At 43.8% G+C, this 18,555-nt stretch overlaps 1 protein-coding gene across 1 annotated transcript; it reads right to left on the bottom strand.

Annotated features, from left to right (window-relative positions):
- Positions 1–11,441: 11,441 nt before the first annotated feature.
- On the bottom strand, positions 11,442–18,043 carry LOC139831726 (uncharacterized). Its single transcript, XM_071821049.1, has 3 exons — positions 17,894–18,043; positions 17,603–17,809; positions 11,442–11,516 (listed from the first exon to the last, which is right to left on the bottom strand). The coding sequence occupies exons 1-3, from the start codon at positions 18,041–18,043 to the stop codon at positions 11,442–11,444; spliced, it is 432 nt and encodes a 143-aa protein (XP_071677150.1).
- Positions 18,044–18,555: the final 512 nt, after the last annotated feature.

Raw genomic sequence — 18,555 nt, forward strand, 5'->3', positions numbered from 1 at the left:
TCATCCTCGACATCGATCGGGACGTAGTCGTCGGGTCCTGCCTCCAGGAACTCATAGTCTTCCTCCTCGGTGTTCTCGTCCTCCTCAAAGTCATTGTCATCGCTCAGGAAGGCGTCTCCTCCCTGGATGTCGATGCCTCCATCGTCATCCTCCAGCTGACGAATCTGATCCTCCTGGGCCTTGACAGTGGCCTCAAGTGACGCGATCCTGGCGCGAAGGTGACGAATCATAGCGTCCTTCTTGGCACGCTGCTGGCGAAGGCTCTTGCGGTCGTTGGTGAGTAGCTTGATCGCCTCACCCTGCTCGGTGATGTGAGCATGGGTCTGGTTCGCGTAAGCGCGAGTGGTGTCGAGGTCCCTCTGAGTCTGGTAGAGCATGAAGTCCAAGTGCTCAGCATGGTGCCTCAACTCCGGGTGCGGCTGCAGCTCCATGGGCACTCCCGCAGCATCACGCCTCACCAGGTGGGCGTAGCGAGAGGCGAGGATGCGCACCACGTTCTGTCCACAGAGGCGCGCAAGTGCCTCCTGAAGGCCACGTGCGAGTCCGTCGAGCCAGTTGCTCTCGCGGAAGGAGAAGAGGATCCTCTCCGAGGTGGGAGGCTCCAACTTGCCCCTCAAGTCGGCAGTGATCACCCACTGCAACTCTCCTCCAGGCGTGTCGTCCAACTGAACCCCGTGAAACTCAGGGTGTGGGCGCGCAAGGAAGTCAGAGATGGCGTTGAGGTCGTGCTCGAAGATCAAGCTCCCTCCGTTCCCAAGCTGATAAAACTTGGTGTTGATGGGTTCATTCGGCTCCATCTGAAAGAGAATTGGAGGAGTAAGTTAGAGAGTGCAAGGTGTGGCAAAATATTAAGTTGATTCAAATAAGATAGAACATGATTCATCAAATTTTGGCAAAGTCTCAAAGACAAGAGTGTAGTAAATTTTCACAAATATTTTCTTTCATTTGATTTCAAAGTTAAGTTTTTCAGAACGCCCATTCTAACTAAGGTCTTCTAAGGTCAAACAATGGCTCTGATACCAACTTGTCAACACCCGGATTTTTAAGTCCGAATGCCTATTATGTCATACATCGCAATCCCAGGAATATTGTTGTTGCGAGGCATAATAGTTAAGTATCACAGTCATCATTCATTACAAACCATAAGTCTTACAAATTTGGAATCACATGATCCATATTACACGAATAGTTGATCTATTGATCAACGAACAAACACAAGTTCATAGTTCAACAAAGCGGAAGCGTAAGATACAAGGACTCTCTAGTCCACAGGCCAACGCTTGACATCGGAAGGCGCTTAGTTGTCGTAGGCGTCCTGCTGGTCATCTCCTTGTTCCTCTTCATACTCTGGCCATTTGAATAGCCAGGGACAAAGCCGTGAGTACTTTAAGTACTCGCAAACTAATACTAATGTAAGTGCTAGACATTCTAGTATGGTTTGCTAAGCTCTAGTTTATTTGCATAAAGCTAGTTTTAGTTCACAAAGTTTGAGAAAAGCTTATTCAAGTGCTAACTAACTCAAGTGGGAACATTAGTGTCATTCCCACCATTCAAGTGGTGATTTCAATTCAATTCACCACAAGTCATTTCACCATCATCTTTCAACATCATTTTCAAAGATATGACATTGGAAACTGTATGGCCTTTCCAACCGTCCTTAACCGTGGACGCGGCTATTCGAATAGGTTTACACTCTGCAGAGGTTGCACACTTGTGGCACAACATTTGATTCCATCCGTCGGGATTACCCCGAATCATCGTAACACAGTACGCGGATCATCAACCATAACCTTTCACTTATAAATCCTAGTATGAGCACCTCTCCCCATGAGCTTGGCCTCCCAGTGAAGACCAACTGTCAACCTGGGAACTGCACGAGGCTTGGCCGTACAATTCACCTCAATTTCACATCATTTCTCAACAACGGAGGCAGCCTCAAGCGTAACCCCTATGACGTGTGTTCAGAGGGAACCCATACTAAGATGCATAAACTTCCAGTTAAGCCCTACCCATAATCAGGTATTGTGGGGGTACTTAATAATTGGAAAGGTATCGCATTCAAATCAACATCATTGTTTATCAAAAATCACCATCTTCTCTTGGTCATATTCACCTTCAAAAATCATTCAATGGAATGCATCTTCATTCCAAGGTTTCAAATTCATTTCAAAATCACATTGTTCCCATCTAGAGTAGTCAAGTTTTATTCATTAGCACTAGCTCTAAATCATGAGGGGTGCTATCTTGCTTTGCTTGGAAGAGACTAACTTCACTACTCTAGTAACCAACTTGTACTTTGACCAAAGTTAACTATAAAAGTAACTCATTGAGAAAACAAGTAAAGATTTGTAAGGTAAAAACTTGGGATAGGCTTATGTAAGATAAGATAAGAATCATGGTGCCTTGCCCCAAGGGGCTTTGCACTTTGCAAGAATAATAGCTTGCCTTGGTAGTTGTCAAACTGTTCCTCCTCCTCCTCTTGGTAGCAACCTTCTTCTTCGGTGTACTCTCCGGTGCTACCGTCTAAATTTGAATACGAGTATAATTACTCACTAATTCAATGGCTATTCCATACATCACATATAAACACACAAACTATTCTATGCACACAAATAATCTACTTAGGGTGCATGGGTTGTGTGGTTTAAATAGAATTCACTTCTTTGTATTTAATATGTAAATGATAGTTTCCATAGGGTTCTTGAGAAATAATTTCCTCTCATTGAAATCTTCTTAAGATTTAATTTCTCAAACAATCATATATGAACTCATATTGACCTAAGTCAATTGTTCATCATCATTATTTGGGAAAATGCTTTAAATGAGGTAGATCACCTCATATCATTTAATACCACTACATATGATTTAAATCCCACGAATTCATGTGAGACAAGTTTAAATGAAGTATAAGACTCCACATAATTTACTTTAATAGTTTTGGACAATATCAACTAGTTAAACTAGTCAAATGATCCATTAATTAAACTAGGGCATGATCATGCAAAGTGACCACACCATTTTATTTCATAAACAATTAGTGTAAGTCAAAGGTGAGCTATTAGAGTTGGAATTAACTTAATATCTATTTTGGTTGATTTTTAAATATTATTTGAATAGGGAAAAGTCCCTGCCTTGTTATTTTTATCACATTAATTCTACAAAGAATCTGGTCATGGGACCAGTGGCATGTTGTAGATAATTTCTCTAGCTTTCCAACAATATAAAGTTCATCCAATTTGGTTTAGCCAATTTAAATCTATTGAATTTCAAAGTGGCAGCAGTATTGAAACTATTTGAAATTGTTTAAATAACATTTGAACTGAAAGGGCCGGCGGGAAACACTACTGGGCCAGATTCAAACTGAACGGCCCAAGCCAGCCCAGCCACGGTCCAGTGACGCGCGGCGCGCTGACAAAGGGTCCCGCATGTCAGTGACTTATTTAACCCGAAACGGTATGGGCGAGTCTGAGGCGTTGGATTAGATCGAGGATCTACGGCCGTGGTTCATCGTCGTCTCCGACGAGAACCCGACGATGCGGCGGCGGCAGTAGGGGGTCGGAGGGCTTACGGTGGCTCCAGCTAGGGTTGGCAGTATGCTCGGTGAAGTTGTGGACGACGGCGAAGCGACTGGTAGCAGTGGCGTCGCCTGAGGTGGCCTGGTTCGCCGGCGATTGCTGCAGAGCTTCCGCGGCGGCGAGCTCCCGATTGGCCTTGCTCCGGTGTGAATCGAGGGAGTGGTGAGGTGGTTGAGAGGCAGTGAGAGATGGGGAGTGCGGTGGTGTGCTTGGATCATCAAGGGGAGTGCTCCTTTTATAGCATTGCTTGAGGGTTGCGGGGCAGGGTGGCAGTCGACCATGGCGCGGCGATTCCGGCGGCTGGTCGAGCTAGGCGAGGTCATGGCGATGCTCTACGGGTCCAGGCGATGCTACTGGAAGCGGCAGCTTGGTCGGGGAGCGTCGGAATAGCTCGCGTTGCTTCCATGTCTGGCGGCGGCGTTCGCGGGATCTTCTTCCCCGTCCACGGCGGCGGCGGTCCAGTGTCTGGTCGAGGTGTTGTCTGGCGGCTTCCAGGTGGCGAGTGGATGCTCAAGGCGTCGAGAGCGGGTCCAGGGCGTGAGTGAGGTGGTGGCGCGGCGCGTGTACTGTGACGTCCGCGCGCATGTCCATGCGCGACGTCACCGGCATGGTGAGAGCGCTCTGGGCGCGCGTCGTCCGGTCCGTGTCGTCCTCGAGCGTGACCATGGCGATTCTAGGGTGGCGTAGGAGGTGCGTTGGCGTGCTGTGGCGAGGCGGCCAAGGCAGGGATGCAAGAGAAGAGAGGGGAGGTCGTCGGGCTCGGCGACATGGCCGGCATGGCCATGCCCTAGCTGCTCTCCTCCTCTCCTTAGCACTACTATGCACCACTTAGGGTTAGAGGGGACCAGGGGACCAAATGGGGTAGGTTAGTGTAGATTAGGTTGAGTAGAAACACTATTTGCAATAGTTGCAAATAGTGCCCGAAATTTGAATTTGCAAAATTGGCCAAATTTGAAATAACTCAAAAGGTGAATCTTTTTGAAATGTGAGTGTTGATATAAGTTGTAATTGACCAGAGAGGATTTGAGGTGGTGGTGGAAAAATTAGAATTCAAGAATTGGCAAAACTGGCTAAGTGGAGAATGTTGCATATGTGAAAAAGTTGTGACTTTGGATGAGCCTTGCTCATGATCCAAGATGATTTTGGCATGGTGATCTTTACCAAAGTTGTTCACCTTGATGTTGACTTTGAAATGGTGCAAAGAGTTAGCAAGATTTGGTTTGGGAAAATTGAATGGCAATGGCTCAAAGTAGTGATCAGACTATAATTGTCACTTTTGACCATTATCATATGTGAGCTAGCTTTGTGTTTGAATTTCATTTGAATTGTGATTCTTTGATTTCAAAAGTTGTAATAAGTGTTTAATAACATTATTCAACTAATGGTGAAGACCAAATAGGTCTAGGGTCAAAATTTATAAAAATGCCATAGGGCATATGTGAGGGTTTTTAGGGTTTTTCAATTAGTGGAATTTCTCCCTCTTTGATTTATTTGGTTGGTGATCATAATATGATCACATTAGGGTTTTAGAGCATAACCAATACAAGTAATAGCAATCATCATGGCATATCAATCAAATGCACAAGTCCTATGCATGGTACTATATGCAAATTAAAAAGTTTTTGTTGGTTTGAAATTTTGCTTTCTGGAATTCTCTAACTTTCTTTTTATTGAAATTTGGGGTGTTACAGGATTGAGGAGAGGTGGGTGGCATCGGAAGATATTCTCAAGAGGCTGGAACAAGAGCACGATCTCATGTTCATGGATTCAAATGGTCTAGATGAGAAAGTAATGTCATTCTTCGAGATTATGTGCATTAGGTCTTAGCGGCAATGTCAATTGGGCGTTTCATGGGTTGCTATCGAGGATTTGGAGGCCAGGGAGGCATATGTTACAATGTTGTCGACGGAAGCACTAGTTGCAGCGGAGACTGGATGAGCAATAGTTAGATGTGTTGGGAGCTCTATGTCTCCATATTTATGTACTTCCACAAATATACATGATGCACTTTGCTTGCGGTTTTAGGAATAAACTGGAGCTTTGTATTTACATGTGTAGTTGTGACTAAATTTGTGGATTTGAAATGTTGCAAATTTGTGCACGACATGACAATGGAAGTTTTAATTACCATGTCATGAAAGTTCTAGATAATCATATTTACGTATGTAGTTGTCACTAAATAAACTGAAGCAAAAATAATATGATGTACCCATTTTTGGTATCCAGTTTTAGTATGCTCCAAAAGATGTGCATAAGTATAAGTACTATATTATACGGCAACCAACATCAATTTTGAGAGAGTTTTGAAGTTTCTTTTGGGTTAATATGTAGCTGACACGTATGCACTTTGAATTGTTAGATTTCGCAGGGTATTCTCTGTGTACATTTTCGGCGCCCACTTAGAATTTTGGGGAGGTTGAGAACTCACACGCTGTCGACGCGTGGGCACTTTTATTAGTTTTTGTTCACGATGCTTCGATGGTGGGCTTTTTAGATGGCTTGGTCGTGTGTATGTAGCGGTGGAGTGGTATAGGATTTCGTGTTGGTCAAAGCGGTGCTGCATCCTCTCTGTCCCCTCTCCTTCTCTTCCAATTTCTCTCAGCGCCTGGTCCCTCCCTCTTCCATGGCCTCACTCCTGCCTTGGCGCCCTGTTCTTCGCATCAACCGCTGACGCCCCCACGATGAGCTCGCCGGCCAGGTTCGATGCTGGAGCACGGGATTGAGCGGTGTACCCCGAGGTTCTCGGGGCTGGCTGCGGGCTCACCTCCAGTTCGTCATGGCAGAGCTCATTTCCATCTCGCGACGCGTAGATCAGCCAGCCCCCGCAATGGATTCGTTTATAGGATGAGTCAACAACAACAAGATCGACGGACGAGGTCTGGATCGATGCAAGCAAACCCCTCCGGGCAAGCCTCTTCAGCTTGAAGAAGGGGTGCAGGAAAGCCTCTCTCGGCTTATCTTCACTTCCTTATGGCAGATGTTCACGTGTGAGGGTCTGCAGGCAAGATCCTCATCGCCGAGCGATTCCTCGCGCCTATCCTCTTCAACTTTTGCAGCGCTGTCTTCGTTTTCCCCTCATGAATTTGGGATATTTATTGACCCTGCAATCAATCTAGAAAAGAGATACAATTCAATCTGGTCTCTCAACAATCCTTTTCATCTCTGACCCTTTAAGTCTGCCAATTTGATCTCTAGATGTGCCATCTCACAGTCACACATGTACGTTTCTTTATATGGATGTTTATCTTCTGATGTATTTTCGCTTGATGTATCTTGTATATTTAGTCAAATAATGTTTTCCTTTGTTGTACTTTTTTCCAGGGTGCACTCTCTACTCAACTTATTCCATCGGAGTTTTTAGTGATGGCAGAGTTTAGATGGCACCCTGAAGAGAGAGTGTAACCTGTAGCCAAGACCATATAATCTTAGTTGAGGAGAGTTTTCCTTACGTGCTGGTACAATTTTTTTTAATGCATTATTTGCCATCTGAATTTGTTCTGGTTCAGACAAAACAAAAATTGATTGTTCATGACTAATTGCAGGACCAAGATGCTGCATTGCATTGTAATCAATCTCACAATTGTTGGCGAGGAGAGGAGGAGGTGTACTGACGTGATTCTTCAAGCAGATTGGTCTGACGCTACGGCGGGCAGACTGTCAGCGGATGGTGCAGCATCTGTTTTCCATATGTTATATTCATCACAAAACCACATAATCGGTTTGGTCTGATCCCTATCGTTTTAATCAAGAAAAAAAATGATTTTGCACATGTGTGACTCGATTGGTTGCTGTAGCCTGTAGGGAGGAGAGGCAAGTCAGTTGGAGCAATGTCTCCTGTCTTCTATGCATCTGAGGCGTCAACGACCAAGTTGACGCTACCTCAACGTTGCTATCTCAGCAATGGGAGAAAAGGATGAGGACGGCGAAGCAAAAACTGGTCATGTTGCGATGACAATTCATGGCGGACGACGAGGTGACGAGGTTGAGCTGCTATGGGAAGGTCGGCATGGCCTGCTCCCACGACGGCAGGCCCAATATGCATGTACCCTGCAAGAAGTAGCACCTTGACTTCCACAATGAAGGTATCAACCCTCTGTTGCACTAATCCTTCGTGAGAATGACATTGGTTGCAACATACTACTTTCATATACGCAGTTGCAAACATCCCACCTTCCAACATCCATATATATTTGAGGTAACGTGCAAATAGAAGACCTATATATGGTGTGGTTGTTTTTGTGATGAAATTGTTGAGACATATGAAAACGAGTATAATAAAATAAATATCAAAGTTTCAAAGGTCCTGAATATGAGTTCAATTCATATTGAATTAGACATACTGACCAAGCTATAGTTGTTGATGCAGTAGGTGGGAGTTTCAATTTCCTGGGAGTCCTATATGACCATGTTATTGTTCTAGATTATAACGTTCCAAGTGTAGTATATCAATTCAGTTAGTTTTCTCAAGGGATATATGAGTTCAGATATTACGTAAAGGTTATCTACTGCTCATCGCCTGCATGTTGCTTCCTTCCATGCGTTTTTAATGCTACATTTACGGTTAATATAAAAGCCTATTTAGTATTTACAGAGTATCGTTGCATTGTATTTCATTTTTTCTCAATTTTGAATGAAAATCTTCAAACAGTACCACCATGCAACTCTCAAAAAATCAAGAAGCCAAGATAATGAATAGCCCGAAGGACTACGGATAATACTGATGATAATCTGGGAATGAATTAGAACCAAAAATGCTAGACAACCCGAGTATATTTTAAGATAAACATTTGTCTATCCAACTGGATAATTTGAAATTCAGCTCATGCTAACTGTTAGATGTAGACATATTTCTGTAGCAGTTGGTTTGCATATTCAGATCCTGCCAATCTGACGTAATACCACCTGTTTAAGCCTTGACTAAAAACTGTTGTCTTATGGATATGTCTTATTGTATATGGGATCAACCTAAGAACTCAACTTTCAGTTTAGATACTTCCACTGATGTACTGCATTCGCATCCAGCTCATTCACAACAGTCTATGTGTTTGATGGAAAGGTTTTATTTAGATGTACGTGCATTTCATATACAATTTGTTTTTGAACAAATCGAGTTAACAGCTGGCTTTCATGTATCCTGCTGTTTGTTATATATCGCATTAAGTTGCTGTGTAATGTGTACAAAGTTGATTGTTGATCACTTGATACTTTTAATATGTCTTGAGAAGATGGAACAACTAGGAAATTAAGAAAAGGTTCAGTAACTCGGCTTTCTAATTGTTCAATTTTCATAAGAGATCATTCTCCAAAAATGATGTTCAGAAAAGTTAGTTATGGATTATTTCTGAAATTCTTACTTGATAAATAGATACCAAGGACCATTCTGCAGTGTGACCATTTTATCCAATAAATCGTGTTCCTCTTCATCCTAATTGTTGAGTTACAACAATCAATAGTGTTGTAGCGAAATAAGGGAAAGAGCAACAAACCTGAACTATCAGAAGGTGATCTTCCTACATGGTCACATATTTGTGTAGTCCTCAAGAAACTATACTATTTGGTGGTACTGCAGATTTGATTTTATAAATTATTTTTAAAAACTATATCTATAGGTCTTATTACATACCCTACTATTTGAATCTCTCCCTAGATATGAATTCAAAACATTGTTGTACTATTTAGTAAGACAGTTTACTTCTTTTCTTTAGATGTTGCTCTAAATATTATCCAGGGCAATCCTAGATAGAAGTTACTTTGATGAAGTGGCACATTGTCATATGTCATAATGCATACGTAAATTATACTTTCAAAACTTCACCGTCGTTGTTACCAAGATCCATTTTCCTAGATTGTCATTTTGAAGCTACATAAATTATACTTTCAATAACCGCTACTTCTACCTCCTAAATAGACAGTTCCTTCTGAGGCTTCACTGTCAACAATGCCAATATAAGTATCAGACTAATCATTTATGTTTGTGAGCATCTTATTTACTAACTGACCCAAGACTTACTAAACAAAGTCAATCTATACAAAAGGAAAAAAGTTTTATGCTTCCAGCCTTTTAGGTATATTGGTTCAAATTAGTACTCCCTCTGATCCATATTACTTGCCATCAAAATGGATAAATCTGTAATTAAAATGTGTCTAGATACATCTATATTAGTGTCAAGTAATATGAATCCGAGGGAGTATTAGAATTTCTGGAAGTACCTCCTCCTAAAGCACAATATTTACCTATAGCTCCCCTGTCACAAGACAATAAATCCATAGTGCATATGCATATTTGTACGATACTGGATCATTATGAAGTGGGTCTGCCTTCTGGACAAAGCTTCTTCCAGCTTTACTACTATGGAACGGAGTTTTGTTTCTACATTTATGAAAATATTATGTTAGTCCTATTAGGTGCTACTTTTCTTATGATTCTCGAGCTATACTTCTTAACTAACTGTAATTTTGCTTCACCGGACTATTCGGAGTTTTGTACCGGCTACATTTAGATGACAATGCACTGCAACTATCAACTACAATAAGAACACTTCCATTATTCTAATTAAAAAGGTCAGTCACCATCTCTGTTACAAATAGCATTCATGCTCATCACTAAACACTAATGAAAATATTGATTCTATGCCTGGTACAGTCACACCTTAATAATAATTGTCCAGCGGCTACACAATCAGGAAAGGGTATCAGCTGACTAATATCTATCAAGCCCAAATGTGCAAAATCAAATACTACTAGACGAACACTGCTAGCCTGATTTGTTACCAAACTGAACTATTAGTACAATTTGTCATGACAAACAGTGACGGCACCAAACCTGCAGGCCCTCCAGCTGGTCGATGTGCCACAACAGATGATCCCGTACAGAACTAATGGTTTACAGCCGGAGACCAACTCCATTGTCACCTCAGGTGAGAACAACACCAGCTTCACAGCTTACATTAACATAAGCGCCTGGTTGGGTGCGGACGAACGTATGGTGCCTCTACAATGGTTCGGTTACATTATTGTTTTCCAAATTGGTTCTGGCAGATTTGGATTAAATTTTCAACGTTTTAGATGCTTAGCTTTTCCAGCATACATGAATCAATATGGGAAAAAAGCATGCATGAATTGCTGAGTTCTCTTTTGGTTTTTTGTGTGATGTTGGCTACAAATTTACCAATCAAGGCATCACTATCTTTAGTCTGTTAAGTAGTTATGTTTCTTCCCTAAACGCGGAGACTGCTCCAGTGAAAAGAATGGGGTAGGGATTTACTGTCTCCTTTTTCTTCTTAGCAAATCGTCTCACCACCTCTGAGTCCATGTTCAAAACAAATGCAGGAGTGCAAAGGCTACCAATACGATATCAAGTCGTTAAAATTCTCATTTTAGAGAAAAACCATTAAACTCTTATACACGACAAGCCCTTGGTTGTTTGCTAATCGTCTAATTGAGTATCACTGGAAAAACGGACTGCAAGGACGTGTAGAAATGATTGCCATGAACATGCGTGTCTACCATCTAGATCTTCTAATAAACATAGTTAATTGTGTATTTTGTAGGCTATTTGATGCTTCAAACATCAGACTACAAGAATGTACATGTGCGTGTTGCTGAACCTGGCCTTCTTGATGAAAGAATTTCTGAGAGTACATGGATTTGTGAAACACGTAAGCTAAACTAAGATATGCAGTCACAGGTTACTGCATAAATAGGCTCCTATTGTATAAGCCGATTTCTATGTCCAAGGAAGAAATGCCATAGATGCCCAGTATGATAACATCGCAGATAACTTATGATAGTTGTGGTCATATGTTAATACACTGCCAATGTATTTCATATTTGTTTGTACATTGTGAGTTACAAGTTATATGTGCTTCACTGCCTTTGCACCTTGGTCCCACCGATTTCGATAATGTTGACATGCGGATGTTGGCCTTCGTTCACCGGAGCCTACAAACATTTGCAACCACCAAAAATTACCATAAACCAGCTACCATATGGCGCGGCGTGCCGCCGCGCCAATCATTGCTAGTATTTTAAGTACCCAAATCTTCTCTCATATATACCAATATTTGGGTTGGAGATGCTATGAGCACAACATTTTTTTGGCAAAGAGCCATCTCATCATCCTTCAACTATCACTAGAAACTACGACAAGCGGTAAAATAGCCATGTCTAATCTGGCTTTTGCACTTTCTTTAAGCTAGGACTAGGAAGATTTGTTCGATAGCAAGAAGTCATGAATCTAGGATTTTATTCACAGGATATGTGCTAAAAATTAACCATATGTTATGGAGGCCTTCTTCCAATTCGGATACGACGGTTTTATTCATAGAACTTTTGAGGGTTCAAAATTTCTTTCACATAAGGTAATTAAACCAATTTTATTTCACGGGCTTACTAGTGGCAATGACATGGACATGGTACACTACCAGGAAAATGCCTATAGCTGCATGAACTATTGTCGGTGCACCAAAAAAGGTGCCCGTCGGTGCTAGATGCTACCGGCGCACCATGTTTCGGACGCGGTGATGATGGCACAATACCGCCGGCGCAGGAAAAAATGAGCGCGCCGGAAATAAGGTTCGAACAGGTCCTGGCTAGACGAAAATTATGTGCTACCCTTACCGCCGGTGCGCCTCAATGGTGGTGTGTCCGTAGAAAATATTTACCACCAGCGCACCACCATAGAGGCGTGCGCACCACCGTAGAGGCGCACCGGCGGTAAGGGGAGCATAGATTTTTCTCTCCACGCCCCCCACCTCCTCCTCCCCCCGGAATCGCCTTTTCAGTTTTGAAAAAAAATAAATGAAAATGTTAGAAATTTTAAAAAATAAAATCCTTCGAGATGCCCATATGTTTTGTCATCTAGTTTTAAGAGAAATTGAAAATATGAATTTCGATATATTAGGCAAAATGGTGTCATGTTCCGGTAAAACGGGATTTCTAGTTGCATACGACTTCTGATGAAAAAAAATGTCAAAATGTGTCTACACAAAATTTACTCTCTGATTTGACAAAAACAGGGACTTTTTCAGCTTATAAATTTTGATAAAAAAAATAAAATATTTACCCCCAGCGCACCACCTTATTAGGTGCGCCGGCGGTAACCTAGGATATATATGCAAAACTGGCCTCTCTGCCTCTTCTCCTTCCTCACTTCTCCCCCTTCTCATCTTTCCCTCCTCCTCCTCTTCCTCCTCCTCCTCCTCCTCCTCTTATTCTTCCTTCTGCTTGTACTCCTCACCAACGGCGTCCTCCTCCTCCGGTGACCTCCTCCACCTCTTGCCTCCTCCTCCTCCTCCACCTCCACCTCCGGCCTTCTCCTCCTCCTCCTCCTCCGGCCTTCTCCTCCTCCTCCTCTTATTCTTCCTTCTGCTTGTAGTCCTCCTCCGGTGACCTCCTCCACCTCTTGCCTCCTCCTCCTCGTCCGCCTCCACCTCCGGCCTTCTCCTCCTCCTCCTCCTCCTCCTCCACCACCTCCGGCCTCCTCCTCCTCCTCGTCCACCTCCACCTCCGGCCTCCTCCTCCTTCTACTCCTACACCAGTGCGGCAACGACAATAAGACGGCCTACGGCCACCGTTTTCGAGGACGAACCCGAGCTAGATCTAGATCTAGATCAGCTTTTTTTATTTTGCAAAAACATACAGCTGGTGCACCAGGCCTAGCTAGTGTGTCGGGGATAACTCGTGTTACTACCACCGGTCTGTTTCCACCAGCGGGCACTGGTGCGCCGGCAGTAACCTTTTTAGGTACGCCGGCAATAAGGCTTTCCCTAGTAGTTGTAATCTTAGTTTACGTGATGGTCACACTGTTACGTGGTATTCAACGGACTAGAGTTATGACAAATGGTGTTTAGTAAAATCGAGTAGTTGTCTCATATTTATGCCCATTGAAAGATGGATTCGTAATTATATGTGAAGTTCCTTAGTGACTGAGCTACCTTACACTAAGCTCTGTCAATGTTTCATTTACTTGCTGAAATGACAATTGTTAGCCAAATTAACATCTTAGACTATAACAGCCAAGGATGAAATATTGTCTAGTTTCTACATGACTATAAAAAATAGAAACATATTTTATTTGGATTTATACTAAAAATTACTAAATATTTTCTTGGTCTTTTGGGATGACCGCAAACCCATTGAATGTTTTCTTGGTATTTTGTGATGAATGCCTCTTTGTACACAAGAAAACCAAAGCTAGTAGTGACATAATGATCATTACTGTAGCAACATACACCCCTACAACCACACCCAAGATTGTCACGTTCTTGTTCTTCTTCTTCCTATCTCATGTACATGTTCCAATAATATTTGTGTTATAAAAAATGAACAAGTAGCTTATTTAAATATTATCAAGGTTTACTAATGTGTGAAAGGTTACACGTGTGTTGGAAATGACTGAAGGACTATGTTGCATCGACTCGCTGGTAAAAGACTTGTGCATGTAAAAATCCAGGCATGGATATTGTTGACTTTCACATAATCAAACCGACCCGACTGCCAGGTTTGTGCATAACATCATAAGCCCTTTCCAGAACAAAATCTTCACAACTTGGTCCATAACAAATGGATTTTTTTTTTGCAAAATGTAAAACCTGAAAATTTGTAAATCTAAAAATTTGCTAAAGGAATTATTAATTTAAATTTAAAAAATATAAAATAAATATAAAATCTTGAATTTCTGGCAAAAACTAAAATGTTTCTGCTTTCATATTTCCATTTGTAATTTTGAGAATCCAAAAATTGGATAACCGGGTAAACCAGGGTGAATTCGGATGTAACTTTTTCCGACGATCATTTTGATATATCATACGTTTTTTCTCGACGTCGTATGCAAAAGTTAATGTCATTTTACCTTTTTCTAAACTTTTTATGCAAACAAAGTCGAAATTCAAATTTGTTAATTTTCTCTAATAGTATGTTGCGTAACATACATGAATCTCAAAAGATTTTTTTAAAATTTTATATCATTTTCTTCTGTATTTTACAGAGCTAGAAAAGGAGATCCGGGGGGGGGGGGGGGGGGGGTGTGGAGGTGCGTGTGGAGCAGAAAAAAATTTAGCAACCGTTGCTAAAGGATTCACGGCTAACGCCAACCCTTTAGCACCGATTCGTGGCACGAACCGGTGCTAAAACTCTGGCCTCTCGAACCGGTGCTAATGCACCCTTTAGCACCGATTCGTAGCCAGTCCGGTACTAATGCTCTTTGGAGCCAAAAAACAAAGCATCTTTTTCTACTAGTGCATGGTTTTTGTGTAATTTGTGGTGTGGGTAGATATTATAATGCTAAATACAGCTTAACATATTCTACACATCAGTGATCAGTTGAGGTAGTAGGTTTATGGTTGGGACGAACCAAATAAAAGACGTGATAAAGAGAGAAAGGAGGAGAGGATATGGTATATGAGGAGACTTAACCATGGGGAGATGATGCAAGCTCAGCGGCGGTGGAACTAGAGTAATGTTTACCGGCGACAAGAAGGCGAGGTGGAGATAGGAGATGGGTCGGGGAGAGAGGTGGGCGAATTCAACACAAATGATATGCTTGGAGAATGGAAATGAGGTTACATAGGGGGCCCACTCGGTGGAATCAGCAACTACTCCATAATATAAGAAGTCGTTTGGTATCCATCATTTGGGCCTGGAATTCATTTTGGAATTTCATCGGTAGGCTGTTTGGTTGTCACAGAATTGGGCCGTCATTTCATTTTGGAAATCTAGCAAAATGACATCATGGGTAAACACAATTCCAAGCTGAGACCTGTCATTTGCGTTTCTCTATGAAAGCCATTTACAAATTTAATATTGAATTCTGCTGTCATTTGCAATTCCTGTAGCAACCAAACAAGTGTTCATTTCTAGAATTGCAATGTAAATGAAATGAATACATGTATTCATTTCAAAATTCTACAAATGAAATGAAAGCATGATTTCCAAACGACTTGTAAGATATTTTTACTTTTTGTAAATTCATCTATCTTGGTATGTATTTGGTCTATTTCGAGTGTGTAGATTCACTCATTATACTTGTGTATCTAGTTTATTTCAAAATATCTAAAACTATCTTATATTTGTGAACGGCAAGAGTAATTCCTAGGTCTGATTCCATGGCAGCCGAATGAATGCCCAACAGAATCCTAAATGAATTTCACGATTTTTGATCCAATTCTAAGAGCATCTCCAATAGTCTTACAAGCTATATTTAAAGCTTTTAGCAATTCTGCTTAAATATACAAAAGCTGTTGGAGATGTTTTATAGTAAACTTTATCCTACTAACGTAGTCAACAAAGTTTACCAGAAAACGAAGGCGGGCTAGTAAATAAATTTGACCCGAGAAACGGGCACGCATGCAGAACCGCGGATACGTGCAACACTACAGGAATGCTCGTCTACGCCGACGGCCGGCTGCCCTCGGCGTAGCCATGCCTGGCCCTCGGCGTAGGGTACGCCGACGACAGCCCTCGGCATACCTCGTCGGCATTCAGCTCCCTCGGCACACGCAGTCACACCGTCGGCGTACGGCTGGCCCTCGGCGTACGCTCCATACGCCGACGGCCACGTCCACCCCTCGGCGTCCGAGCCCTCGGCGCAGCCTCCCGTCGCGCCGTCGCCGTTAACGGAGGGGCGGAGATGCCGATGGCCTGGCCCTCGGCATAGGCAGCGTTCCTGCGTGACGGAGAGGCGACGTGGAGCGACGAGGTGCGGCCAGCTGTGCGTGATACGCCGAGGGCAATCCCCTCGGCATCTGCATGGGGCATGCAGAGCTACGTGGCGCGACCTAGTGAGGTGGTCTATGCCGACGGCAATGCCCTCGGCATAGGCTCGACCATATGGTCATGCCAGGGCCCTATGCCGACGGCATTGCCCTCGGCGTATGCCCTACCATTTGTTTTTTTCGATTTAAATAGGGTTCCAATTCATCTAAATTCAGTTCAGCAGGTCCAATACATCCAAATACATTCATATACATGCAAATTCATCCAAATTCACCATAATTCACATAAATAGCATGAAATCCACATAGTAGCATACATGGTGCATGTAATAGCATACAAGAGGAGAGTGCCATGTCATCCAATACATAGTAGTAGGTAGCACATGATGGCAAGCAAGAAGCCCGGTGCCGACTAGCGAAGGAAGGACCCGGGCGGAGTGTGTCCGCCCTTATCGTTGGCGAAATGAGCAGCCCGGGGTTGCGCGCCGGTAGAAGCTGCAGAAGAACCACCTGGAGAAGGACCGGTGCTACGCCCAGGAGAAGTCGACGGAGAGGCACCGGGAGTAGTCCCAGGAGTAGTCGACGGAGAGGCACCAGCAGAACGCCCAGGAGACGGACCACCTTCATAAACCGGTGTGACCTCGCGCCCACCCGGCGAGGCCTGGTTCCCGGAGCATCCCGTTCCCTACGTGTTCCCTACATGTTAGCAACTTGCGAGGCAAAGGGAAGTGGTAACTACGGGTTTGGCAAAGAACTTACCTCCGGTGTGGATCCGTAGTAAGTCGCAGCGAAAGCTGCCCTCGATGGCATGATAGGCATGTCCCCCACCACGGGAATTCGAGCCGGTGCCGGTGTACCAGTAGACATAGAAATCATCATTTCCTGCAAGATAGGTTACAAGTTAGGCTTTGCAGAAATAAAGCATCAAACTGAGACTTGTCATCTACTAGCGAGAAGAAAGATTCAGATTTACTTCTATATACGCCATGTAGGCCTTATTCTGCCTATTCCACTGGGCAACGGCCTGCTGATACGCTTCATTGCAGGCTTCGAAGGCCGCCTCGAACTCAGGCTACAATTTCAGAAACAATGAATCTCGTAAACACTTAGCCATGTAGGAAGGAAAACCGGAAAGAGGATGAAAATGAGGAAAACTTACATCGTAGGCGGGTGGACGAGCAGGCCGTGGACGAGGCTGGGGGCTGTCGGCGGTGAGGGTATGCTTGAGACGCGTGTAGCTCGTGGAGTGGGTAGGCTTGACCGCCTAAACAGAAAGGGGAAACGGCCATGCGGACGCCCGTGCCCCGACAGGACCAACGACTCCTCATCGACCGGAATGCTCAAGGGGTCATCCACCTCGGGGTGACGAGACTTGACCATGTCGCAGTAGTCCTCCTTGGCGGCCTTGGCATTGCCGTAGTACTGTGGCTGAGGCAATGCGGGATTGGGCTTCTGCTTCGTCCGCATCATGTCATATATCTGGGCATCATGAAGCACCACCCCAGGTGGTGCCTCGGCCACCTGCATCGCGAAAAGAAAAGTTAAGCGTACCACAAATGAGACATGACGGGAAATGAAAGAAGGTCGTTCCATGTATATACATACCTTTTTCCCCTTGAAGCGGGTGTAGTCGCGGTTTCCCGCGCAGTGTGTGCCACCGGTGCCTCGGTTCTCCATGTTACGCCTCGACACGGCTGCAAACTCCTCGTCCTGCCTGAGCCACCTCGCCCTAAGGAATGATAAGGGCCTTGTCATCATGGGTCTTCGGCTCCTTCCTCGCATCGGGGACTCTAGCTTCTCCACGAAGCTTCAAGGGCTTCGGCGCACCCCCATCCTCCATCACCTCCAACTCAGCCCTAGAGTCCGACTCGTGTGTAGACTCCGTCTCCATCTCCACCTCCCCACTAGACGGACCCTCTAGGTACAACTCAGGAGCCACGTCACCAGAAGCGGAGGGTGGCTCGTCAAAGTCCATGTGTACCCCACCGCCACCTCGTCCTCCACCTCGTCCTCCTCGTCCTCGTCCTCGTCCTCCACCTCGTCGTCCTCGTCCTCCATCGGTACCATCGGCGTAACGCGGATTTTGCACCGGGGCTCGATCACTCCGTCTAGTGGGTCTAGGAATATTCCTCTTCACCTGCGCCAGCGTCTTAAGCAAGCTCTCGGAGTCTGCCTTGCCGCTGCTCATATTGTCCAGTCACCTGCATTAAGAAGAATAAAACAGTTAAGCACAAAGACATATTATATGAAGATACTAAGAATAAAAG

The sequence above is a fragment of the Lolium perenne genome, chromosome 5 (assembly GCF_019359855.2).
Source record: "Lolium perenne isolate Kyuss_39 chromosome 5, Kyuss_2.0, whole genome shotgun sequence".
NCBI classification, from domain to species: Eukaryota; Viridiplantae; Streptophyta; class Magnoliopsida; order Poales; family Poaceae; genus Lolium; species Lolium perenne.